The 27,654-nt window shown below is 48.5% G+C and overlaps 1 protein-coding gene across 1 annotated transcript in view; it reads left to right on the forward strand.

The window, feature by feature from the left end:
* Window positions 1-1,424: 1,424 nt before the first annotated feature.
* Window positions 1,425-27,654, forward strand: part of pla2g6 (phospholipase A2, group VI (cytosolic, calcium-independent)) — a 30,204-nt gene continuing 3,974 nt past the window's right edge. Inside the window, 19 exon segments of the mRNA XM_065001107.1 lie at window positions 1,425-1,566; window positions 2,293-2,324; window positions 2,741-2,964; window positions 4,130-4,342; window positions 4,952-5,132; window positions 7,415-7,602; window positions 9,312-9,408; window positions 11,774-11,956; window positions 16,403-16,511; window positions 18,260-18,382; window positions 20,635-20,725; window positions 25,341-25,504; window positions 25,770-25,920; window positions 26,124-26,194; window positions 26,197-26,259; window positions 26,688-26,765; window positions 27,017-27,171; window positions 27,272-27,323; window positions 27,460-27,575. Of these exon segments, the coding sequence (XP_064857179.1) occupies window positions 2,750-2,964; window positions 4,130-4,342; window positions 4,952-5,132; window positions 7,415-7,602; window positions 9,312-9,408; window positions 11,774-11,956; window positions 16,403-16,511; window positions 18,260-18,382; window positions 20,635-20,725; window positions 25,341-25,504; window positions 25,770-25,920; window positions 26,124-26,194; window positions 26,197-26,259; window positions 26,688-26,765; window positions 27,017-27,171; window positions 27,272-27,323; window positions 27,460-27,575 (2,250 nt within the window). The 5' untranslated portion in view covers window positions 1,425-1,566; window positions 2,293-2,324; window positions 2,741-2,749.

Here is a 27,654-nt window from a genome sequence, read left to right on the forward strand (position 1 = left end):
CCCACCCCAGGTGGTGAGGGTAGGCACCAACACATCCGCCACGCTAACCCTCAACGCGGACACGGGGGCCCCTTAGCCCCCTCCTGTACGCCTTCATCACCCACGACTGCTTGGCCGCTCACGACTCAAACACCATCATTTAGTTTGCGACGGTGGTAGGCCTGATCACTGACAATGATGAGACAGCCAGGGAGGAGGTCAGAGACCTGGCAGTGTGGTACCAGGACAACAATCTCTCCATCAAAGTCAGGAAGATAAAGGAACTGATCGTGGACTACAGGAAACGGAGGGCCGAGCAGGCCCCCATCCACATCGATGGGGCTGTAGTGGACCAGGTCGAGAGCTTCAAGTTCCTTAGTGTCCACATCACAAAGGAATTATAATGGTCCGCAGAAACCAACACAGTCGTGAAGAGGGCACGACAACGCGTCATCCCCCTCAGGAGGCTGAGAAGATTCCACATGGATCCTCTGATCCTCAAAATGTTACACCACTAAAACATTGAGAGCGTCTTGACTGGCTGCATCACCGCTTTGTAAGGCTACTGCTCGGCATTTGACCACAAGGCGCTACAGAGGATAGTGAGGACGGCCCTGTACATCACTGGGGCCGAGCTCCCTGCCATCCAGGACCTCTATACCAGCCGGTTTCAGAGCCCTAAAAACTGTCAAAGACTCCAGCTACCCAGTCATAGACTGTTCTCTGCTACTGCATGGCAGGCGGTACCGATGCACCAAGTCTTGAACCAACAGGACCCAGAACAGCTTCAAACCCCCAAGCCTTAATAAGACTGCTAAATGGTTAGTGAAATAATTAATCAATAGCTACTCCGACTCTCGGCATGGACCCTTTTTGTACTCTTTTGACTGATCACATACGCTGCTGTTACTGCTTATTATCTATCCTGTTGCCTAGTCACTTTATCCCTACCTATATGTACATATCTACCTCCATTACCTTGTACCCCAGCACATCGACTTGGTATTGGTACACCGTGTATATAGCCAAGATATCGTTACTCATTGTGTATTTATTCCTCATGTTATTATTTTTCAAATGTTCTGTTATTTCTCTATATTTTTTTGCATCGTTGGAAAGGTTCCATAAGTAACCATTTAACCGTTAGTCTACATCTGTTGTTTTTGAAACATGTCACTAATAAAACTCGATTTGAGAAGTGCAGAAAATGTACCTGGAGAACAATAAACTAGAATATTCTATTCTATTATGTCTACCAAAAAAACTGCTTTAATCTGTGACGCCCCTGTACACAGATCCAGGGTCAGATTTTCTCTCTAAATCCTCTAATTAACCATTTAGAGTGTGAATGAAAAAGCCTGTAGTAGGCCGCTTCGTCCGATACACATTCAGTCTATGCGCTGTGTCCCCTCCTCTAATTTATTGGTTTTCTAAAATTGGTGTAGGCAACGCCTTCCAATGCGTGTTCACTGATTGGTGCAGCTCACATCAATCAAGCTTTGCAGCAAGGTTGGTTGAACGCCAGCCGGTAGTTGATGTCCCATCAAAAGTCGTCAGTCACTGGTGGAGAGGAGTCGCAGTAATCAGGTAAGGTTTATGATCAGCTCTTTCCTAAACTAAACCGATTATCGTAGATAAGAGTACAATGAAACAAATGCGTTTGTTTCCAATTGAAAGAATATTCATTCAGTGTCAGTTCTCTTTCGTGATTCTGCCCTTGACTGTATCGGTAGCTAAGCGAAGCTAGCTATGTTATGTGTGCCGAATTGATTCAGAGACTGGACTGAGAGAGTCATACGCTTTAACTGGCAGGACTCGTGAATTGCATGAATGGCACCACTTGTTCACGTTGAATAAGGAGCCAGACAATGCCTTATCATTCAAGAGGTTTGCAATGGAAACGGACTAAAGGCAAAGCAATTCCACATTGACTCCACAAGCTGTGGCAGTTTTGAAATAAACTTTTGCTTTCAGTTTTTGATTGTCACCCCCCCCTCCCCTCTGTAGTCTTTAGTCAAGCTAAGCACATAATGCTGCTTAGCTATGCAGTTGGGACATGGTTGTCAAGGGAGTGGGTGGGGACCAAATGCTGGGCTGGGTTCAAATACTATTTTAAATACATTTTGATACATTTACCTGTGTTCAATTAAGCTTGTCTGGTGAAATGGAACCAACATAATTGTCCCAGATGTGTAAAACCCACCCATTTGGGGTTGGCATTACAGACACGCTGAAGTGAATGCTCAAAGTATTTGAAAGATTTCAAATAGTGTTTGAACCCAAGTCTGATTGCATCACTGTTGTTGTTCATAGACCAGAGAGAACTACTGAAGATACCAGATCAGGTAAACATCATTATGACCTTTGTACACAGATTCATATCTTGACTGTTTGCAGTGATTCCTCTCAACTAGAACCCAGACAGACCATGATTTTGGAGATTTTCACAAAATGTAATCCATAGAAGAATTGGTCTCTATTTTCGTGAGGAATCACACAATACGTCTTGCTGATTTCCATCCCTGTCTGCACTCTTATCATCCCCTATTTGTCCTTGCTTGATTCCTTGCATCCTTGCATCCAATCTCCTCGCCTAGGCCTAACTCTCAACTGTATTGGAGGAGGTCGTCCAAGGACCCTCCCCTCAAACCTTCTACTCCAATGGGTTTTGAGAAGGAAGCAAACAGAGAGAATGTGATGTATTGTGGAAGAATGAAATGAGACAGAGCCTGTTCCTTTTCTCTCTCCTCTCTGTACCCAGGCCACCACCATGCAGTTTCTAAGGGGAGTCATGGAGACTGTGTCCGCCGTCTCCAACCTCTTCTCCAACCCCTACCGCGTCAGGGAAGTACCACTGTCAGAGTACAGCGGAGGGGGGAAAGTCAAGCTGAAGGAGGAGGGACGCATGGTGCTGTACAAGAACACCCCTTGTCAGAGTTGGGACTGCCTGCTCACGTGCCCTGATACGCCCACAGTCGCCTTGAGGTGGGTTGGGGGGCAGAGAGAGTGGGATGGGAGAGGACAGGAGGAGAGTGTGATGGAGGATGGAGGTGGAGAGACCTTAAATTTATTTTTATTTTGCTGAGATTTTCATACTTGCTGGCTAGAGCCCCTCTTTGTTTACGCCCATTCAACATCATTGCAGACCTTTTTTAAGCCTTAGCCCCAACCATCTCTTTAAGAATTCACGTGAGTCAGCATGGCATTGTCCTCCAGAAAGTAGTCTCTCTAAGTAAACGTTCTGTCCATAGCACCTGCTACATCCAGCGCAGCAACGTCGAGACCTGTAGCAACACTTTTGCACTTGTCCATAGCTGTATATCTTTCCACAAATCATTTCCTACTTCCGATTTCCTACTCCTCCTTCCCAGCAAAGGGTGCACTCACTCACTATATTTCATTTCCCAGTCCGTAGGCTTTCCGAGGGTGAGTGAATTATGACACTTTGGGAAGAAGAGTAGAACATCTGAGTGCAGAGAGGAAGAGGTGAAACAAGACTTTTTACTCCGCCCACAATCTGTCCATGGAAAATAAGCCCACGAAGTGAGGAATGTTTGAATGGAGCTCAATGAGAGAGTGTTGAATATGATAGATTGCTACCTGAGGCTTATTTGATCGACTAGATCTTCCCTAAGGGTTAGGTTGTTAGGACTGCGCTAATATAAGTGGACGCACGTGGCATTTCAGCAACGTTGAAAGAAACAACTGTCGGAGTTGTGCCTGTTGTCATAGAGGACTCATCATGGATATACCCCGTTTTAACATGGACATTGCCATTGAGGGCTTCCACAATTTTTAAGTAGTCAACTGGGTGGGGATTCCTATCAGTTCGGAGCAATCAGCCAACGAAGAAGAAAATTGTCTGCTTTAGAATGGAGATAGCCTGGGCAACACCATTGAGGCTGTCACAGATGCTATAATGTCACTGATACAAAGATGAGTCCTCTATCTCAATCTCCTGTTGTTTACATGCGTATCTGTCTTCTCATTGGCTAGAATGGTCCCACCTGATCTCTCCTCCTCACGCCTGCATTCCATCTTTGAGGACATATATTTCCACTGTTGATCTTCTATCTTGCCAGTATAATGGACAATCTTTGGTCAGGGGTCAGCTGATCTTTGGTTGACATCTCCACTTCCTTTCTCCTAGGTTGTTTCAGGTCAACTCCGAGGAGGATGCCATGAACTGGTTCCCCCAGTACGCCCTCAAGCTTCGTCCCTTCTACGAGACCCTCCCCCTCCCCAAGCCAGAGGCAGTCCAGCCAATAGTAGACTGCCTCCGTAGTCACGCTGACTGGAGCTCAGCCCACATCGCCGTGGATACGGGCCTGAGGGAATGCCTGAAGCACAACCACGTCCAGAGGTGAGGTTGTAAAGTGTGGCTATAAGCATGTAAAAAGGAGTGGTTATAAGCATGTTATTACCAAAGAGTTGCTGTAAAGCAGTGAGTAATCCCTCGGACAGATCTGCGTCAACAGAACTGCTACTGTAGAATCTGTCAGGAAGGAATGTGATGGGTGAGATAACTAGCAGCAGTAGGTTTGGGGGTTTTCGTCACTGGTTATTTGGACAAATTACAGAGAGAGAGAGAGAGAGAGAGAGAGATTTACATGAGACTTTAGTTCTGAGTTAACCGATATTGTGGCTTGAGCAATAGGGAATATGTTGATTTTAAAATGAGCGATGGTCTCCCTCCCTTCCTCTCTCCCTAATCATACTGATGCTTCACCCTCTCCTCTCCCATCATACTGATGAATCCTCCTCTCCTTCTCCCTAATCATACTGATGCTTCTCCTCTCCTCTCTCCCTAATCATACTGATGCTTCACACTCCTCCTCTCCTCTCTCCCTAATCATACTGATGCTTCACACTCCCCACCCTCTCCTCTCTCCCTAATCATACTGATGCTTCACACTCCTCACCCTCTCCTCTCTCCCTAATCATACTGATGCTTCACGCTCCTCCTCTCCAGCCAGATCAATGCCAGGGACGGTGCTGGTCAGACCCCATTACACCTGGCGTGTGAGCGGGGGGAAGTGGCGTGTGTCAGAGAGCTGCTGGAGGAATGCCAGGCTCGCACCGACATCAAAGACAAGAACGGGGAGACTCCAATGCATTGTGCCGCCAAGCAGGACTCTGCTACTATTATACAGGTGACACACCACACACACACAGAGTCGTGTACAGCTAATCTTGTGGGGACACACAATTCAGTCCCATTCAAAATCCGGTGTAAACCCTAAAACTAACCCGTACTCTTACCCTAACCTTAACCCTTAACGTAATTTTAACACTTATTCTAACCTTTACCCTAAACACCCTATATTAGCATTTGACCTCGTGAGGACTAACAAAATGTCCCCAGTTGGTGAAATTGTTGTTTGTTTACTAGTTAAACACGTCCACAGTGAGTATCCACAACATTAAGAACACCTGCTCTTTCCATGACATGGCTTTCACCTGGTCCGTCTATGATTCCTCGTTGATGTCACTTGTTAAATCCACTTCAATCAGTGTAGATGAAGGGGAGGAGACAGGTTAAAGAAGGATGTTGAAGCCTTGAGACAGTTGAGACATGGATTGTGTGTCTGTGTCATTCAGAGGATGAATGGGCAGACAAAATATTTAACTGGGTATGTTAGTTGCCAGGCACACTGGTTTGTGTTAATGGGGGTGGGCAACTCAATATTAGGAAGGTGTTCCTAATGTTTGGTATACTCAGTAAGACGCCCATGCACTGTGCTGTCAAACAGGACTCAAGTGTGTGTGTGTGTGTGTGTACAAAGAGGTCCCATGCACTGTAACAAGTTCCAGTTTGTACCGATACCAATATGACAGTCATAGACACTGCATTACATGGGAATAGGGCAGGCTGGCCTGAGTGGAGTTGCCAACAACCCCATTTTCCGGTTTCCAGGGATACAGCTATTTTCAACCTAGCTTCCTTTTTCTACTGAAAATGTGTGAACTCCACTCAGGCGTTTGTCTCATGCCTGCTACAACAGGCTAACGGCAGGCTAACGGCAGGCTAACATCAACCAGGCAGCGGGGGGTTGTGCCAGTCACAGGTATCCAGTCTCAGAAAGGGGACATTGACACTCCTGCCAAGGCAAGGCAGGGCTGTGCCAGTCACAGGTATCTAGTCTCAAAGGGGACATTGACACTCCTGCCAAGGCAAGGCAGGGTTGTGCCAGTCACAGGTATCTAGTCTCAAAGGGGACATTGACACTCCTGCCAAGGCAAGGCAGGGCTGTGCCAGTTCTTTTAGTCCAGTGCTGGGTGCTACTCATTAGTCCACACTGTAGCAAAAGAGAGTTTCTCGTTGGACAGATTCAGGTTCCTGCTTGTCTTGGCCTGTTTTCTTCTTCTGTTTGATTGCTATTGAATGAAACTCTGCTTTGCAGTGTTGAAGTATTAGAGCTCTGTGTCTCCGATACTCTGCTGGGGCCCAGAACTGTTAGGACAGGACCCGGCTGCTGTTATACAGGTCAGACTGAGGACTCTGGGTCACCTCTCTATAGCTGTTAGGACAGGGACAGGACCCTGGGTGCTGTCTATAGCTGTTAGGAGTTATACAGGTCAGACTGAGGACTCTGGGTCACCTCTCTATAGCTGTTAGGACAGGGACAGGACCCGGCTGCTGTTATACAGGTCAGACTGAGGACTCTGGGTCACCTCTCTATAGCTGTTAGGACAGGGACAGGACCCTGCTGCTGTTATACAGGTCAGACTGAGGACTCTGGGTCACCTCTCTATAGCTGTTAGGACAGGGACAGGACCCTGCTGCTGTTATACAGGTCAGACTGAGGACTCTGGGTCACCTCTCTATAGCTGTTAGGACAGGGACCCTGCTGCTGTTATACAGGTCAGACTGAGGACTCTGGGTCACCTCTCTATAGCTGTTAGGACAGGGACAGGACCCTGCTGCTGTTATACAGGTCAGACTGAGGACTCTGGGTCACCTCTCTATAGCTGTTAGGACAGGGACAGGACCCTGCTGCTGTTATACAGGTCAGACTGAGGACTCTGGGTCACCTCTCTATAGCTGTTAGGACAGGGACAGGACCCGGCTGCTGTTATACAGGTCAGACTGAGGACTCTGGGTCACCTCTCTATAGCTGTTAGGACACAACGCTGTCTGTTCCCTGCATTCAGTTTAGCTACAAGACTTCCTTCCTTCTTTTAAATGGGGTTTCAGCCTGGGGTTTCAGCCTGGGGTTTCAGCCTGGGGTTTCAGCCTGGGGTTTCTATACACATTTGGGAGGGAATAGTCACGATCTCACTCGCAGTTAAACATGCAATGTTTATTCACTTTTTCAAGTTAAAAACATATATTGATGGCCTTCATCAGAAACGTATACATTGCAATTAAAATGTTGAAATTGGAGCAAGGTCCCTATTAAAATGTGTCTGCTTTTGGTCTCTCTCCCTCTAGGCGCTGTGCAGTAGGATGTGTGCGGGGGTGAATGAGCTGAACGGGGCGGGGGAGACGCCCCTCCATGTCTCTTGTCGCCTTGGGAGGGTAGAGGCCGTGAACGCACTCCTGGGGGGAGGAGCCCGCTGTGACATCATCGGGAGCAGGGGCTACCCAATCCACGCCGCCATGAAGTACAGTGAGAAGAGGTGAGGGCACTGATGGGCAAAGAGGGAATGGTGATGAATGTTGATTGGCTCTTTCATTAGCTAAGGGAGAATGGAGAACACTTATTGGTGGTAGAGTGGTGAGAGGAGATTGCCCCGTCCCAAATCTACCCCCTAGCTCCTGTTTTCCCCACAGTGTTTGCAGATGTGAAGGCACTGGATAGGTCAAACAAGATTCCACTACATTGTTTACAATTCTCTCACTCTTCTTTCTACCCCTCTTCTTCCTCTCTCGCTCTCTTCCTCCTCTCTCGCTCTCTTCTTCCTCTCTCGCTCTCTTCTTCCTCTCTCGCTCTCTTCCTCCTCTCTCGCTCTCTTCCTCCTCTCTCGCTCTCTTCCTCCTTTCTCGCTCTCTTCCTCCTCTCTCGCTCTCTCTCCTGGGGTTTCAGCCTCTCTTCTCTCCTCCTCTCTCGCTCTCTCCTCCATTGCTCTCTTCCTCTCTCTCGCTCTTCCTCCTCTCTCGCTCTCTTCCTCCTCTCTCGCTCTCTTCCTCCTCTCTCGATCTCTTCCTCCTCTCTCGATCTCTTCCTCCTCTCTCGATCTCTTCCTCCTCTCTCGCTCTCTTCTTCCTCTCTCGCTCTCTTCCTCCTCTCTCGCTCTCTTCCTCCTCTCTCGCTCTCTTCCTCCTCTCTCGCTCTCTCCCTCCTCTCTCGCTCTCTTCCTCCTCTCTCGCTCTCTTCCTCCTCTCTCGCTCTCTTCCTCCTCTCTCGCTCTCTTCCTCCTCTCTCGCTCTCCTCCTCTCTCTCTCTCTCTCCTCCTCCCTCTCTCTCTCTCTCCGCTCTCGCTCTCTCCTCCTCTCTCTCCTCTCTCTCTCCTCCTCTCTCGCTCCTCCCTCCTCTCTCCCTCCTCCCTCCTCCTCCTCTCTCGCTCTCCTCCTCTCCTCCTCCCTCGCTCTCTCCTCCTCTCTCGCTCCTCTCTCCCTCTCTCCTCCTCTCTCGCTCTCTCCCTCCTCTCTCGCTCTCTCCCTCCTCTCTCGCTCTCTCCCTCCTCTCTCTCCTCTCTCCCTCCTCTCTCGCTCTCCCTCTCTCCCTCTCTCTCCCTCCCTCTCTCCCTCCTCTCTCTCTCTCCCTCCTCTCCTCCTCTCTCCTCCTCTCTCCTCTCCCTGCTCTCTTCCTCCTCTCTCCTGCTCTCTCCCTGCTCTCCCTGCTCTCTCTCCCTCTCTCTCCCTGCTCCTCCTCCTCTCTCCCTCTCTCCCTGCTCTCCCTCCTCTCCCTCTCTCTCCTGCTCTCCTCTCTCCCTCTCTCTCCTCCCTCCCTCTCTCCTGCCTCTTCCTGCTCTCTCTCCTGCTCTTTCTCCCTCTCTCTCCCTCCCTCTGTGCTGAGGCTTCCTGCTCTCTTCCTGCTCTCTGGAGGAACCCCCTACACTCTTCAAGACTGCTCTTCCTGCTCTCTGACCCTGCTCTCTTCCTGCTTTTCTCCCCCTCTCTCTCCTGAACTCTCTCCCTTCCTACTCTCTGGATCCTGCTTCTCTCTCCTGGTAATATGGGAGGAACTCTCTCCCCTCTCTTCCTGCTCTCTCCCTCCTCTCTTCCTGCTCTGGGAGGAACTGTGGATCCCCCTCTCCCTCCTCTCTTCCTGCTCTCTCCCTCCTCTCTCCCTCCTCTCTCCCTCCTCTCCTGCTCTCTCCCTCCTCTCTTCCTGCTCTCCTGCTCTCTTCCTGCTCTTTCGCTCCCTCTCTCTCCCTCCCTCTAGTTGTGCTGAGGCTGTCCTGGATGCAGACCCAGGTCAGCTACAGGTAGAAGATGCCGTCTATGGAGGAACCCCCCTACACTGGTGCAAGACTGCAGAGGTAGAGGGGAACACTTACAATGACAAGACAGCAGAGGGGAACACTTTACAATGACAAGACTGCAGGGGTAGAGGGGAACACTTTACAATTACACTTATACTTTTTCCCCCAAAATGAGTTGTGATAATTATTTGAATTGCTCCTCCATGATAATATGGGAGGAACTGTGGATCCGTCCGTTCGTACCTACTAACATGATAATATGGGAGGAACTGTGGATCCGTCCGTTCGTACCTACTAACATGGTAATATGGGAGGAACCTACTAACATGGTAATATGGGAGGAACTGTGGATCCGTCCGTTCGTACCTACTAACATGATAATATGGGAGGAACTCTGGATCCGTCCGTTCGTACCTACTAACATGATAATATGGGAGGAACTGTGGATCCGTCCGTTCGTACCTACTAACATGATAATATGGGAGGAACTGTGGATCCGTCCGTTCGTACCTACTAACATGATAATATGGGAGGAACTGTGGATCCGTCCGTTCGTACCTACTGACATGATAATATGGGAGGAACTGTGGATCCGTCCGTTCGTACCTACTAACATGATAATATGGGAGGAACTGTGGATCCGTCCGTTCGTACCTACTGACATGATAATATGGGAGGAACTGTGGATCCGTCCGTTCGTACCTACTAACATGATAATATGGGAGGAACTGTGGATCCGTCCGTTCGTACCTACTAACATGATAATATGGGAGGAACTGTGGATCCGTCCGTTCGTACCTACTAACTGGCTGCTTACCAGGGTTTCCATTTACCCACATTTGGCCGATGTAACAACGATAAATTAATGTTTTGCCTGACAAATTGTCTGTCTATAGTTTAATTTGCCTAATTTTGTGAAAAGAAATGCTACAATTTTTAAAATCTTAATTGGTAATTGAAATGCACCTCCCAATCGCCGTTCCAGTGCATAAGCAACGGTAGGGAGGCTATCAACGTGTCACCCACCACTTTACAATGAGCTGGAGGCAGCATGCATTTTGAAAACATATACTTGGTTGTTTGAAACCTGAACGTTTTACTTCATATTATGAGGCATGTCCCACCTTGCTTCAAAGTAGCCGAGTCAAAATCCCACCATACAAACATGAAAGCAGTTATGTTATAAAGTCTTCCCCATTGAGACTAGCGTTTCTCTCCTGTTGTATTGGTTTTCGACGTTCTTTCGTTGTCCAGAAGCCAAAGCCACATGAGTCATAGTAGAAACTCATCCTAGTGTTTTACATGACGTTTTATTGGCTGCTTCATTACAGGAGCTGCACGTTATGTTACGATCAATTACCTTCATCTAGATGTGATTTCTGTCACTCTGAGCACTGTGGGTGGACGCCCTACTGAGCACTGTGGGTGGACGCCCTACTGGGCACTGTGGGTGGACGCCCTACTGGGCACTGTGGGTGGACGCCCTACTGGGCACTGTGGGTGGACGCCCTACTGGGCACTGTGGGTGGACGCCCTACTGGGCACTGTGGGTGGACGCCCTACTGGGCACTGTGGGTGGACGCCCTACTGGGCACTGTGGGTGGACGCCCTACTGGGCACTGTGGGTTAATCACACGCCATATCTCAGACACCACTCGCCTGATTTATTTGACATTTTTTACGAAACTCTGGTGAATGATGCGTCTTGCCATGGAGATCCGGCATCTGATTGGCCCGACGGGGGCGATATAGTACTCAGCTGAACTGAGAAGGTTTGAACGAGCATTTCTCCTGTCCCGTTGAGCTCCAGTCCTGACACTTTGTACTGTATATGCTTCTCCTCATGAGAAACAGGATACTGGGGTGAATGCATCTCGCTGTGGAGATCCAACGTTTGACTAAACTACACTGAGTGGCCAAGGGGGCGCTGTATCATTCTGTGGGGGACAACATGTTGTTGCTAGTTAAACATACTGAAACCTGAAGTACCTACTTGTTTCTATGTATCAAGTTATGGTCAAACAGATATTATTTAAAGTCTGTGTTGAACATGGCTATCATGCTTTCCCTCCCTCCCCCTCTACTTCTCCCCCCTTTCTCTACCCATTACCCTCCCTCCCCCTCTACTTCTCCCCCCTTTCTCTACCCATTACCCTCCCTCCCCCTCTACTTCTCCCCCTTTCTCTACCCATTCCCCGCCCTCCCCTCTACTTCTCCCCCTTTCTCTACCTATTACCCTCCCTCCCCTCTACTTCTCCCCCTTTCTCTACCCATTCCCCTCCCCCCCTCTACTTCTCTACCCATTCCCCTCCCTCCCCTCTACTTCTCCCCCTTTCTCTACCATTCCCCTCCCTCCCCCTCTACTTCTCTACCCATTCCCCTCCCTCCCCCCTTTCTCTACCCATTCCCCTCCCTCCTCTAGATGTGTCGTACGCTGCTGGAACGAGGTTGCTTGGTGAACTACCTCAGTAAGACAGGGGAGAGTGCACTGCACGTCCTGACCAAGAGGGGGCGCTTCGATGCTTCCATGGTGCTGCTCACACACGGGGGGGAACCCAACCTCAAGGGTCAGGATGGGAACACAGCCCTGCATCTGGCTATGAAGGTATGTGGTGTGTGTGTGTGTCAAAGAGGGGAAACACGGCCCTGGCTATGAAGGTAGGGAGGGTGTGTGTGTGTGTCTCACACACAGAGAGGAAACACTGCTCTGGCTATGAAGGGTGTGTGTGTGTGTGTGTGTGTGTGTGTGTGTGTCATAGGGGCAACAAGGCCCTGGCTATGAAGGTAGGGAGGGTGTGTGTGTCTCACACACAGAGAGGAAACACTGCTCTGGCTATGAAGGGAGTGTGTGTGTGTGTGTGTGTGTGTGTGTGTGTGTGTCACACATAGAGGAAACACGGCCCTGCCTCGGGCTATGAAGGTAGGGAGTGTGTGTGTGTGTGTCACACACACAGAGGAAACACGGCCCTGCCTATGAAGTTAGGGAGGGTGTGTTTGTTGCACTCAGTGGGAGTTTAATGCTTCGGTAACCTTCCTCTTTATCTCAAACATATGAATCCTCTCAACAATATGACAAATGATTAGGGGTACGGTCTAGGGTTAGACGGGAATGATTAGGGGTACGGTCTAGGGTTAGACGGGAATGATTAGGGGTACGGTCTAGGGTTAGACGGGAATGATTAGGGGTACGGTCTAGGGTTAGACGGGAATGATTAGGGGTACGGTCTAGGGTTAGACGGGAATGATTAGGGGTACGGTCTAGGGTTAGACGGGAATGATTAGGGGTACGGTCTAGGGTTAGACGGGAATGATTAGGGTTAGACGGGAATGATTAGGGGTACGGTCTAGGGTTAGATGGGAATAATTAGGGGTACGGTCTAGGGTTAGACGGGAATGATTAGGGGTACGGTCTAGGGTTAGATGGGAATGATTAGGGGTACGGTCTAGGGTTAGACGGGAATGATTAGGGGTACGGTCTAGGGTTAGACGGGAATGATTAGGGGTACGGTCTAGGGTTAGACGGGAATGATTAGGGGTACGGTCTAGGGTTAGACGGGAATGATTAGGGGTACGGTCTAGGGTTAGACGGGAATGATTAGGGGTACGGTCTAGGGTTAGACTGGGAATGATTAGGGGGTCTAGGACGGGAATGTTAGACGGGAATGATTAGGGGACGGTCTAGGGTTAGATGGGAATGATTAGGGGTACGGTCTAGGGTTAGACGGGAATGATTAGGGTACGGTCTAGGGTTAGACGGGAATGATTAGGGGTACGGTCTAGGGTTAGACGGGAATGATTAGGGGTACGGTCTAGGGTTAGACGGGAATGATTAGGGGTACGGTCTAGGTTAGACGGGAATGATTAGGGGGACGGTCTAGGGTTAAATCAGCTACAAATGAGGGCCGGACTACGGTCTAGGGTTAAATGGAATGATTAGGGAACGGTCTAGGGTGAAAAGACAAATATATTACAATATGATCAGATTAGGGGGAATATTTTCTTATGGCTCTGTCGGTCTTTAGGGTTAGAAGACAAATGATTAAATATCGGTCTAGGGTTAGACGGGAATGATTAGGGTACGGTCCATCAGTTAGACGGGATGATTATTTTCTATTTAGACGGGAAGCAAAAGGGGCTAAATTTACTTCGGCAATTTTCTAGGGTTAGACGGGAATGATTAGGGGATTGAAATACAAAAAAATAAAGGGTTATTAATCGGGAATGATTAGGGGTAACGGTCTAGGGTTAGACGGGAATGATTATTTTAACGGTCTAAGGGTTGAACTGGAATGATTAGGGGTACGGTCTCAGGGTTTGAGGAATGATTTGGGGTGTCCCATCTTTTCCACAAGTTCATCAATGTTAGGGGTAAGGCTAGGGTTGAGGGAAATCAGATTAGGGAGTGGAGGTGTTAGCGGTAATGACTTCTGTGTGGGTTTGTACAGGTTGATTAGGGTTAGGTTATGTGGAATGATTAGGGTACGGTCTAGGGTTAGACGGGAATGATTAGGGGGGGAACTGACGGCACCCAGGGTTTGCCCTCAGGGAATGATTAGGGGTCAACGGTCATTTGGAGGGGTTAGACGTCAACAGGAATGATTAGGGTTACTGCTTTTTGTCTCAAGGGTTAGCGGGAAACGGTCTAGGGAATGATTAGGGCAAGCAGGGTTATTTTGATTAGGGTTGCTCGGGAATGATTAGAATGATTAGGGTACGGTCTAGGGTTAGAGCTGGGAATGATTAGGGGCATCGGTCTAGGGTTAGTTTGGTTTTAAATGATTACTGTACTGTACATATCAGGTGAGGGTTAGAAGGGAATGATTAGGGGACCCTGCAGCTAGGTTTATTGCATTCAGAATGATTAGGGGTACAGGTCTAGGGTTAGATGGGAATGATTTCGGTCTAGGGTTAGTTGTGAATGATCAGGAAGCTGGGAAACATTAGGGGTACGGTCTAGGGTTAGACCTCTGGGAATGATTAGGGTCACGGTCTCCGGGTTAGACTCCGTCAGGAATGATTGAACTGGCGGGTTCAAACGGGAATGATTGGCTCTAGGGTTAACTGGGAATGATTGATGCTCATTAGGGCTCCATTTTCAAGGCTTTACCGCACAACGCTTCCTGGGAATGATTAGGGGTCGGTCACCTGTCGGGTTTTCCTCTTGCATTTTTCGGGAATGATTAGGGGTCCGGTCCTAGGGTTAGACGGGAATGATTAGGGAATCGGTTGTCAAACCCACGAGTTTTCAAGGCAGCTCCATCTCATTTACACATCTTGACACCTCTTCAGACAAATCATTAGTTGTGCCATGCATAGGACGTAAAGCCAAAAACTCCTCTGTCACGCTTAGGTTAGACGGGAATGAAAATTGACAACTGGGCAATGTCAGAAATGTCGGTAAGATGGGCCAAGGAATATGATAAAATCTTTTCCCTTTTTCACGCTGTCTAGGGTTAGATGGGAATGGACAACTGGGTACGGCAATGGGTTTCTGCTCAGACTGATTTAAAAAGGTTGGTTTTTCTAGGGTTAGAGGGAATGATTAATCATGTCAGGGTTGAGAAATCCCCTCCGTAAATGGGGAATGATTAGGGATCTCTTCTGCCAAAATAAAACTGGGTTGACAGCAGCCTGGCCTTGTGATTTGGCTTTTTTGAAGGGAGCCTGGAATGATTGAGGCCTCGTTTTAATTCCTCTGGAATGATGATATCTAGACTTGTAGCCTTTGTTCCATGGGAATGTTTTTGTCCGGTGTTACGTTTCATAATGGGATTGACTCTTTCAGGAATGATTCCACACAGAAGACACACAGGTTTTCCAGCTAGTGGTTTAATGGGAATCCCATTGTTTGAAACGGTCTAGGGTTACCTTCCGTTTTGCCATTTTTGATGGGTATCTGGTTAATTTTACTGTGGTTAGACTGCTGGAATGATTAGGCCTACTGCTCGGTCTCAGGGTTGCATTGTGGGAATGATTAGGGGTGCGGTAAAAGGTTAGACGGAATGATTGCTGCGGTCATCCGGTTCTAAGGGTTAGATCATCCCAGGGGATTAAAACCTTCTTGCGGGCCGGCTGGGTTAGAAGGGCCTTGATCTAGACATATGTGGTCTAGAGTTAGACGGGAATGATTAGGGGTACGGTCTAGGGTTAGACGGGAATGATTAGGGGTACGGTCTAGGGTTAGATGGGAATGATTAGGGGTACGGTCTAGGGTTAGACGGGAATGATTAGGGGTACGGTCTAGGGTTAGACGGGAATGATTAGGGGTACGGTCTAGGGTTAGACGGGAATGATTAGGGGTACGGTCTAGGGTTAGACGGGAATGATTAGGGGTACGGTCTAGGGTTAGACGGGAATGATTAGGGGTACGGTCTAGGGTTAGAAGGGAATGATTAGGGGTACGGTCTAGGGTTAGACGGGAATGATTAGGGGTACGGTCTAGTGTTAGACGGGAATGATTAGGGGTACGGTCTAGGGTTAGAAGGGAATGATTAGGGGTACGGTCTAGGGTTAGACGGGAATGATTAGGGGTACGGTCTAGGGTTAGACGGGAATGATTAGGGGTACGGTCTAGGGTTAGACGGGAATGATTAGGGGTACGGTCTAGGGTTAGACGGGAATGATTAGGGGTACGGTCTAGGGTTAGAGGGAATGATTAGGGGTCTAGGGTTAGATGGGAATGATTAGGTGTACGGTCTAGGGTTAGATTGGGAATGATTAGGGGTACGGTCTAGGGTTAGATGGAATGATTAGGTGTACGGTCTAGGGTTAGATTGGGAATGATTAGGGGTACGGTCTAGGGTTAGACGGGAATGATTAGGGGTACGGTCTAGAGTTAGACGGGAATGATTAGGGGTACGGTCTAGGGTTAGACGGGAATGATTAGGGGTACGGTCTAGGGTTAGACGGGAATGATTAGGGGTACGGTCTAGGGTTAGAATTTGGACACTACATAGTCCCTATCCGTTCATGACCCCTTGTTTTTCTCTCTGACCCCTCTTTCCCTTCCTTGACCTTTACTCTCTGACCCCTGCTGTTTCGCTACTTACAGATGGACCACATGGAACTGATCAAGGCTCTGATCGTGTTTGGAGCCGACGTGGAGATCCACAATGACCTGGGAGAGACTCCCGGATTGATAGCAGCACGCACTAGTAAAGGTGAGAGGGAAGAAAGAGAGGAGGGAGGATGGGGGAGAGGGTGAGACACCCGGACTCAAAGCATCACGCACTAGTAAAGGTGAGAGGGAAGAAAGAGAGGAGAGAGGATGGGGGAGAGGGTGAGACACCCGGACTCAAAGTATCACGCACTAGTAAAGGTGAGAGGGATTGGGGGGAGGGGTCGACAGGGAAGGGAATAGAGTAGGTGGGTGGAGGGATAAAGTGAGCAAAGGGAAGGAAGGAATGAATGGGTGGATGGATTAATGAGAAAGGTAGAGGAGAGTTAGTTCCTTGCTGCCTTTATAAAACGTCACAAGCCAGCAGCCAGCAGATGAATGAATCCTAACACAACAACAATCTCACGTTGATGTGGATATTAATGAATTCAAAAGCATGTGTTATTGTGGATGATATAGCATGTATGTGTTAAGGCTGTGTGAACATTAATATAACATTAACTACAGTGTATTGTATTCATTGATCACGTGAACTCTGCTCTTTACCTCGATTACATTGATTAATCAGCTGTTTGAAATGTGCTGAAATGATCATAGGCCTTTGGCTCGAGGGTCACATTGCGGGGGACTTTCTGGGGATGACTATTTCCTGGGTTTTTTCCACCAACACTTGATTTGTCATCCACTGTCACTTAGGAAGCCAGCAGCCTGAGACGGGTTGCTAGCTAAGCTAACGTTTCTAAAGCTAGCGAGGTAGCTGAACATTATAGCTGAAAAAGCTTAGCTTGCTACCAAAGAGCTTGCTAAGACTATACAATCAAAGAAATATATAATGTTATTTCAGAACATTATCAGTGGTTTATAGCATTAATATAGCTAATGAAAGCTAATCAGTGCTGGATGCTTTCACGTTTAGCCTGTGTGGGTTTGTTGCTCTTAGCATACGGACAATCAGTAGCATACTGCAGTAGTGAGACATGAGACAAATTACCAACATAGTTGGATCCTTCATTTATTTTTACATGACACAATAAACGTTCATGAGAACAGTCCGCCCTCGAATGCTAGCTGACGTTAGCTTGCAAGTCAGAATGGAAACAAACTAACTAACGTGAGCAAGCAGGGATTTTAGCAAGCAGGTCGTATTGAAAGTTAGCTACGTCCTATCAAACCTGTCGCCTGGTGTTAATTTCTGTATTTTTGAAGTTATTGTCCATGTCAATCAACCCCTCTGTTGTGGTTTCCATGGTTATACATTTATATAGTTTTTATTAATTGATAATGTCTCAATACAAAAGAATACATGTTACATATGTCTTTCTATGGAAACTATGCGTGTTGTTCCAATCTGCATGTGTGATTGTTTGTGTGTCAGTGTGAATGTCTGTATGATCTGTTTGACCACTCCTCTGTCTCTCCAACTGTCTCTCTCTCTGTAACTGACTGTTTGTGAAATTGAACATTTTGCTCTCTTCTCTTCCCACTCTCCCCTACTCTTTCACTCTCTCGTTCTCTCTTCTCTCCCTACTCTTTCTCTTCTCTCTCTCTCTCCCCTACTCTTTCACTCTCTTCTCTCTCTTCTCTCCCCTACTCTTTCACTCTCTCGTTCTCTCTTCTCTCCCCTACTCTTTCACTCTCTCGTTATCTCTTCTCTCCCCTACTCTTTCACTCTCTCGTTCTCTCTTCTCTCCCCTACTCTTTCACTCTCTCGTTCTCTCTTCTCTCTCCTTCCTGCCTGTCATTGTGTTGCATGTCTCTAACCCTGTGGCTTGGTGTGTTGATTGACTGAAGGCGCCAACAGAAAGGTGCTACTGGACATGCTGTGTAGTGTAGGGGTACAGCGGTGCGCCCCACCCTCCTCCCCCCTCAACTTCCATCCTCCCCCCAAGAAGGTTGCTTCGTCACCAGGCATAGGTAAAGCCCCCCCCATCCTCAATCCCCAAATGTCTCTCTGACCCTTCTCCTCCTGGGGACATATGTATCAAGCATTTCAGAGTAGGAGTGCTAGGATCAGTTTTTGCCATTCTGATCATAATGAGTTTGATAGAGGGGATCTGATCTTAGATCCGTACTCCTACTCTGAGATGCTTTATGAATACAGGCCCTGATACCATTTAATCTTTCACCCGCTGACCCCCACCCCAATACCCCAGAACCACCTTCTCTCTTCTCTGACCCCCACCCCATTACCCCAGAACCTCCTTCTTCTCTTCTCTGACCCCAACCCCATACCCCAGAACCACCCTCTCTCTTCTCTGACCCCCAACCCCAATACCCCAGAACCACCTTCTCTCTTCTCTGACCCCCACCCCATTACCCCAGAACCTCCTTCTCTCTTCTCTGACCCCAGAACCACCCTCTCTTCTCTGACCCCCACCCCCATACCCCAGAACCACCCTCTTCTCTGACCCCCAACCCCAATACCCCAGAACCACCCTCTCCTCTGACCCCCAACCCCAATACCCCAAAACCACCCTCTCTTTTCTCTGACCCCAACCCCAATACCCCAGAACCACCCTCTTCTCTGACCCCCAACCCCAATACCCCAGAACCACCCTCTTCTCTGACCCCCAACCCCAATACCCCAAAACCACCCTCTCTCTTCTCTGACCCCATACCCCAGAACCACCCTCTTCTCTGACCCCCACCCCAATACCCCAGAACCCTCTCTCTTCTCTGACCCCCCCCAATACCCCAGAACCTCCCTCTCTTCTCTGACCCCCAACCCCAATACCCCAGAACCTCCCTCCCTCTCTTCTCTGACCCCCAACCCCAGAACCTCCCTCCCTCTCTCTTCTCTGACCCCAATACCCCAGAACCACCCTCCCTCTCTTCTCTGACCCCAATACCCCAGAACCTCCCTCCCTCTCTCTTCTCTGACCCCAATACCCCAGAACCTCCCTCTCTCTTCTCTGACTCCAATACCCCAGAACCTCCCTCTCTCTTCTCTGACCCCAATACCCCAGAACCTCCCTCCCTCTCTCTTCTCTGACCCCTCCTTTATTTGATGGTGTTTTATCCTTTCTTTCATCCCCTCTTTTTGTTTTCTGTCTTTTCGTTACTGAAGTCTCCCTCTCTCCTCTCTCCGGCATCGTGATCCTCCTTACCTTATGGTCTCCCTCTCTCCTCTCCTCCGGCATCGTGATCCTCCTTACCTTATGGTCTCCCTCTCTCCTCTTATGGTCTCCCTCTCTCTCCTCATCTCCGGCATCGTGGATCCTCCTTGATCCTCCTACCTTATGGTCTCCCTCTCCTCTCATCGTGATCCTCCTCTCCCTCTCTCCTCTCCCGACATCGTGATCCTCCTTACCTTATGGTCTCCCTCTCTCCTCTCCCCGGCATCGTGATCCTCCTTACCTTATGGTCTCCCTCTCTCCTCTCTCCGGCATCGTGATCCTCCTTACCTTATGGTCTCTCCTCTCTCCGGCTTATGGTCTCCCTCTCTCCTCTCTCCGGCATCGTGATCCTCCTTACCTTATGGTCTCCCTCCTCCTCTCTCCGGCATCGTGATCCTCCTTACCTTATGGTCTCCTCCTTACCTCTCTCCTCTCTCCGGCATCGTGATCCTCCTCCTTACCTTATGGTCTCCCTCTCTCCTCTCTCCGGCATCGTGATCCTCCTTACCTTATGGTCTCCTCCCTCCTCTCTCCGGCATCGTGATCCTCCTTACCTTATGGTCTCCTCCTCTCTCCTCTCCCTCGTGATCCTCCTTCTTATGGTCTTCCTCTCTCTCTCTCTCTCTTCCCTCTCTCCTCTCTCCGGCATCGTGATCCTCCTTACCTTATGGTCTTCCTCTCTCCTCTCTCCGGCATCGTGATCCTCCTTACCTTATGGTCTTCCCCTTTTGAAGACTTTCTCCTTTTCTTTCTTTCTCTCTTTTTCGCACTTTTTTCTTTTTCCTCCCTTCGTCAGTCCCTTCAAACATTCATCTGCTTTGTTTTTAATTCATCCTTCCCTCTGCTATCGCTCCATGTTTGTATTCATCCCTCTGTTCTCTCCCTGCATTTTGAGTTATGCTGTTACTTCTCCCCTCTCTTCTCTCTTCCCACTTCTCTCACTCCTTTTCCCCCCAGGCTCCTCCCCTTCTCTCTGTCCCTCTCTTCCATTCCACTCTGCGCTCCTATTGGTTGATTAGACCTGGGTCCTTGTCTGTGATTGGCCGACAGGGTTCGAGGACATCATGCACGTTGCGGCGGCGGTGGGTGCCATGAGTCGCGGCCGGGAGGAAGTGGACGGGTTCAAAACAGGAAGCAGGAAGTACGTTTCTGTGTATTTTATTTTGGTTATTTAGAAATGTATCAGTTTTTTTCTTAATTCAACGTCCTGCTGATCTGTGTGATTCTTTGGTTGGTTGATTAATTATAACACCAGTTTGAATGAATAGTCAAGTGTACAATATAGACAAATGACTTTACATATTGTCTGAATGGCTTGTTCCTCTTTCTCCTGCTGTGTAAGAGTCACACTAATGGCCTCCTCTCTCCTCTAGGATAGACAGACTGCTGTGTAATGGTCTCCTCTCTCCTCTAGGATAGACAGACTGCTGTGTACTGGTCTCCTCTCCTCTAGGATAGACAGACTGCTGTGTAATGGTCTCCTCTCTCCTCTAGGATAGACAGACTGCTGTGTAATGGTCTCCTCTCTCCTCTAGGATAGACAGACTGCTGTGTAATGGTCTCCTCTCTCCTCTAGGATAGACAGACTGCTGTGTAAGAGTCACTCTAATGGTCTCCTCTCTCCTCTAGGATAGACAGACTGCTGTGTAATGGTCTCCTCTCTCCTCTAGGATAGACAGACTGCTGTGTAAGAGTCACTCTAATGGTCTCCTCTCTCCTCTAGGATAGACAGACTGCTGTGTAAGAGTCACTCTAATGGTCTCCTCTCTCCTCTAGGATAGACAGACTGCTGTGTAATGGTCTCCTCTCTCCTCTAGGATAGACAGACTGCTGTGTAAGAGTCACTCTAATGGCCTCCTCTCTCCTCTAGGATAGACAGACTGCTGTGTAAGAGTCTCCTCTCTCCTCTAGGATAGACAGACTGCTGTGTAATGGTCTCCTCTCCTCCTCTAGGATAGACAGACTGCTGTGTAATGGTCTCCTCTCCTCCTCTAGGATAGACAGACTGCTGTGTAAGAGTCTCCTCTCTCCTCTAGGATAGACAGACTGCTGTGTAATGGTCTCCTCTCTCCTCTAGGATAGACAGACTGCTGTGTAATGGTCTCCTCTCTCCTCTAGGATAGACAGACTGCTGTGTAATGGTCTCCTCTCTCCTCTAGGATAGACAGACTGCTGTGTAATGGTCTCCTCTCTCCTCTAGGATAGACAGACTGCTGTGTAAGAGTAACAATAATCTCTCCTCTAGGATAGACAGACTGCTGTGTAATGGCCTCCTCTCTCCTCTAGGATAGACAGACTGCTGTGTAAGAGGTAGACAGACTCTAATGGTCTCCTCTCTCCTCTAGGATAGACAGACTGCTGTGTAAGAGTCACTCTAATGGTCTCCTCTCTCCTCTAGGATAGACAGACTGCTGTGTAATGGCCTCCTCTCCTCCTCTAGGATAGACAGACTGCTGTGTAAGAGTCACTCTAATGGCCTCCTCTCTCCTCTAGGATAGACAGACTGCTGTGTAAGAGTCACTAATGGCCTCCTCTCTCCTCTAGGATAGACAGACTGCTGTAAGAGTAATGGTCTCCTCTCTCCTCTAGGATAGACAGACTGCTGTGTAAGAGTCACTCTAATGGCCTCCTCTCTCCTCTAGGATAGACAGACTGCTGTGTAAGAGTCACTCTAATGGCCTCCTCTCTCCTCTAGGATAGACAGACTGCTGTGTAAGAGTCACTCTAATGGCCTCCTCTCTCCTCTAGGATAGACAGACTGCTGTGTAAGTCTAATGGTCTCCTCTAGGATAGACAGACTGCTGTGTAATGGTCTCCTCTCCTCTAGGATAGACAGACTGCTGTGTAATGGTCTCCTCTCCTCTAGGATAGACAGACTGCTGTGTAATGGTCTCCTCTCTCCTCTAGGATAGACAGACTGCTGTGTAATGGTCTCCTCTCCTCCTCTAGGATAGACAGACTGCTGTGTAATGGTCTCCTCTCCTCCTCTAGGATAGACAGACTGCTGTGTAATGGTCTCCTCTCTCCTCTAGGATAGACAGACTGCTGTGTAATGGTCTCCTCTCTCCTCTAGGATAGACAGACTGCTGTGTAAGAGTCACTCTAATGGTCTCCTCTCTCCTCTAGGATAGACAGACTGCTGTGTAATGGTCTCCTCTCCTCTAGGATAGACAGACTGCTGTGTAATGGTCTCCTCTCTCCTCTAGGATAGACAGACTGCTGTGTAAGAGTCACTCTAATGGTCTCCTCTCTCCTCTAGGATAGACAGACTGCTGTGTAAGAGTCACTCTAATGGTCTCCTCTCTCCTCTAGGATAGACAGACTGCTGTGTAAGAGTCACTCTAATGGTCTCCTCTCTCCTCTAGGATAGACAGACTGCTGTGTAAGAGTAACAATAATGGTCTCCTCTAGGATAGACAGACTGCTGTGTAATGGTCTCCTCTCCTCTAGGATAGACAGACTGCTGTGTAATGGTCTCCTCTCCTCTAGGATAGACAGACTGCTGTGTAATGGTCTCCTCTCTCCTCTAGGATAGACAGACTGCTGTGTAATGGTCTCCTCTCCTCCTCTAGGATAGACAGACTGCTGTGTAATGGTCTCCTCTCTCCTCTAGGATAGACAGACTGCTGTGTAATGGTCTCCTCTCTCCTCTAGGATAGACAGACTGCTGTGTAAGAGTCACTCTAATGGTCTCCTCTCTCCTCTAGGATAGACAGACTGCTGTGTAATGGTCTCCTCTCTCCTCTAGGATAGACAGACTGCTGTGTAATGGTCTCCTCTCTCCTCTAGGATAGACAGACTGCTGTGTAATGGTCTCCTCTCCTCCTCTAGGATAGACAGACTGCTGTGTAATGGTCTCTCTCTCCTCTAGGATAGACAGACTGCTGTGTAATGGTCTCCTCTCCTCCTCTAGGATAGACAGACTGCTGTGTAATGGTCTCCTCTCCTCCTCTAGGATAGACAGACTGCTGTGTAATGGTCTCCTCTCCTCCTCTAGGATAGACAGACTGCTGTGTAATGGTCTCCTCTCCTCCTCTAGGATAGACAGACTGCTGTGTAATGGTCTCCTCCTCCTCTAGGATAGACAGACTGCTGTGTAATGGTCTCCTCTCTCCTCTAGGATAGACAGACTGCTGTGTAAGAGATAGACAGACTGCTGTCTAATGGTCTCCTCTCTCCTCTAGGATAGACAGACTGCTGTGTAATGGTCTCCTCTCTCCTCTAGGATAGACAGACTGCTGTGTAATGGTCTCCTCTCTCCTCTAGGATAGACAGACTGCTGTGTAATGGTCTCCTCTCCTCCTCTAGGATAGACAGACTGCTGTGTAATGGTCTCCTCTCCTCCTCTAGGATAGACAGACTGCTGTGTAATGGTCTCCTCTCCTCCTCTAGGATAGACAGACTGCTGTGTAATGGTCTCCTCTCCTCCTCTAGGATAGACAGACTGCTGTGTAATGGTCTCCTCTCTCCTCTAGGATAGACAGACTGCTGTGTAATGGTCTCCTCTCTCCTCTAGGATAGACAGACTGCTGTGTAATGGTCTCCTCTCTCCTCTAGGATAGACAGACTGCTGTGTAATGGTCTCCTCTCTCCTCTAGGATAGACAGACTGCTGTGTAATGGTCTCCTCTCTCCTCTAGGATAGACAGACTGCTGTGTAATGGTCTCCTCTCTCCTCTAGGATAGACAGACTGCTGTGTAATGGTCTCCTCTCCTCCTCTAGGATAGACAGACTGCTGTGTAATGGTCTCCTCTCCTCCTCTAGGATAGACAGACTGCTGTGTAATGGTCTCCTCTCTCCTCTAGGATAGACAGACTGCTGTGTAATGGTCTAATGGTCTCTCCTCCTCTAGGATAGACAGACTGCTGTGTAATGGTCTCCTCTCTCCTCTAGGATAGACAGACTGCTGTGTAATGGCCTCCTCTCCTCCTCTAGGATAGACAGACTGCTGTCTCCTCTCTCCTCTAGGATAGACAGACTGCTGTGTAATGGTCTCCTCTCTCCTCTAGGATAGACAGACTGCTGTGTAATGGTCTCCTCTCCTCCTCTAGGATAGACAGACTGCTGTGTAAGAGTCACTCTAATGGTCTCCTCTCTCCTCTAGGATAGACAGACTGCTGTGTAATGGTCTCCTGGTCTCCTCTAGGATAGACAGACTGCTGTGTAAGAGTCACTCTAATGGTCTCCTCTCTCCTCTAGGATAGACAGACTGCTGTGTAATGGTCTCCTCTCCTCCTCTAGGATAGACAGACTGCTGTGTAATGGTCTCCTCTCTCCTCTAGGATAGACAGACTGCTGTGTAATGGTCTCCTCTCTCCTCTAGGATAGACAGACTGCTGTGTAATGGTCTCCTCTCTCCTCTAGGATAGACAGACTGCTGTGTAATGGTCTCCTCTCTCCTCTAGGATAGACAGACTGCTGTGTAATGGTCTCCTCTCTCCTCTAGGATAGACAGACTGCTGTGTAATGGTCTGGTCTCTCCTCTAGGATAGACAGACTGCTGTGTAATGGTCTCCTCTCTCCTCTAGGATAGACAGACTGCTGTGTAATGGTCTCTCTCTCCTCTAGGATAGACAGACTGCTGTGTAATGGTCTCCTCTCTCCTCTAGGATAGACAGACTGCTGTGTAATGGTCTCCTCTCTCCTCTAGGATAGACAGACTGCTGTGTAAGAGTCACACTAATGGCCTCCTCTCTCCTCTAGGATAGACAGACTGCTGTGTAAGAGTCACACTAATGGCCTCCTCTCTCCTCTAGGATAGACAGACTGCTGTGTCTGGATGGAGGGGGCATTAAAGGCTTGGTTCTGATCCAGTTGTTAATCTCCCTGGAGAAAGAGGCTGGCAGGCCCATCAAGGAACTCTTTGACTGGGTTTCTGGGACCAGCACAGGGGGCATACTGGCCCTGGCTATCGTCCATGGTGAGATGTTACTGCGTGTGTATTATGAGTGTCTGTGTGCAGAGAAACTCATATGGTGTTATGTGTTTTATATAGTTGATGTGGTCCTCAATAGTTTTAATGGATTGTTTTTTTTCATACAAAGTTGTCCCTAACTTCTTAAAGAGCAGCCTTGAACCGTAGACCCTTTCCACATTGAAAGTGTTTGTTTGTGAGATGCTGTCGTACCTTTCCAGGTAAGGATATGGCGTAAATCTCCTCTCTCTCTTCTCTCTCTCCCCCCCAGGTAAGGATATGGAGTATCTGCGATGCCTCTACTTCCGTATGAAGGAGCAGGTGTTCAAGGGGTCGCGACCCTACGAGTCGGCCCCTCTGGAAGACTTCCTGAAGAAAGAGTTCGGCGAGAACACCATGATGACAGACGTACGGCACCCCAGGTAACCATGGCAACACTCAGGCTTTGTCTGATTGGTCAATTCAGGGGGCTGCTGTAATACTAACACTATTTCATTAGTTTCAAATGTATTTTCATTAGCTATGAATGTATGTTTTCTCTCATCCTGAGGTTTCCTTTGTCTCTCTAATATTGTCTCTGTGTGTGTGTCTCTGTCTCTGTGTGTGTTTCTGTCTCTCTCCAAAGGGTGATGGTAACCAGTGTGCTGGCAGACAGACATCCAGGAGAGCTCCATCTCTTTAGGAACTATGACCCCCCTCCCTGCCCAGAGAACGCCCCTACGCTGGCACAGCCACCTTCCTTCCCCTCACCATACCACAAGGTAACAGAGTGGGGGGGGGCAGGCTGTGTTTGTGTTCTACCTCAGTGTGTGTGAAGTGATAATGGCCATGTACTGTTATAATCTGCAACCGGCACAGCCAGAAGAGGACTGACCCCTCAGTGTCTGGTTCCTCTCTAGGTTTCTTCCTAGGTTCCTGCCTTTCTAAGGGGTTCTTCCTAGGTTCCTGCCTTTCTAAGGAGTTCTTCCTAGCCACCGTGCTTCTACATCTGCATCTTGCTGGTTGGGGTTTTAGTCTGGGTTTCTGTATAAGCACGTGGTGACATCAGCTGATGTAGAAAGGGCTTTATAAAACCATTTGATTGATAATGATCGCCCTGTGGTCTGAGTGTCGGTGTTTGGAGTGTGTGTGTCAGGGCCAGCTGTGTTTCCATCTGGTGGTGGTATGAGTGTGTGTGTTGTTTTTTCAGGATGGGAGGATGAGGATGTGTTGATAGTTGGATACACTCAGGAACCTGCTAAAAAACATAGGAAGGTGACCAACCAAGGTGTGTGTGTGTGTGTGTTATGGCTCTGTATGTTATGTCTGTGTGTGGTCTGACTGTGTGTTTGGTCTCTGTGTGTGTGTGTGTGATGCCTGTTCTCTCTGAGTGGAGGTGAAAGGGTCACAGTGAAGATGCTTGGTGAATCTGCTCTCACACCTCACCAATTTCACTTTAACTTTTTTCATCATCAATCATGATTTTGTCTGATTGATTGGTTGACTTGATGCTTAGCCCCAACCCTCTTGGCCTATCAGAGCAGGTCGTGTGGAGAGCCGCCCGTTCCAGTGGCGCCGCCCCCACCTACTTCCGACCAATGGGGCGGTTTCTGGACGGAGGGTTGCTGGCCAATAACCCGACACTGGATGCCATGACTGAGATCCACCAATACAACAAATCGCTGAAAGCAGAGGTGTGACTCTAAGAAGTTTCATCTGAAATGTTCCTTTTGTACTGACTCGTCTGTTTAACATCTCTGTCTCTCTCTCTCTCTCTGTTTATTTTGAATGTAGGGGCGTGGCCTGGAGGTGCAGCGTCTAGGTGTGGTGGTTTCTTTAGGGACAGGTAAGAGCTTTATATTGGTATATTACAATATGTAGAGATCATATGGATGTGTATATTTATTGGGACAGGTAGAGCTTTATATTGGTATATAATATGTAGAGATCATATGGATGTGTATATTATTATATTGGGACAGGTAAGCCTCCCCAGGTAGTGGTGAACTCTGTAGATGTGTTCAGACCCTCCAACCCTCTGGAACTGGCCAAGAGCTTTGTAGGCGCCAAGGAGCTGGGCAAGATGCTGGTGGACTGCGTGAGTTGGTTTAACGATTGGTTGATTTGATTTATTGAGTGACCTTTAATCCTGCATAGTTAAATGTTTGAATTAGTGA

Source organism: Oncorhynchus nerka, linkage group LG15 (genome assembly GCF_034236695.1).
Source record: "Oncorhynchus nerka isolate Pitt River linkage group LG15, Oner_Uvic_2.0, whole genome shotgun sequence".
NCBI classification, from domain to species: Eukaryota; Metazoa; Chordata; class Actinopteri; order Salmoniformes; family Salmonidae; genus Oncorhynchus; species Oncorhynchus nerka.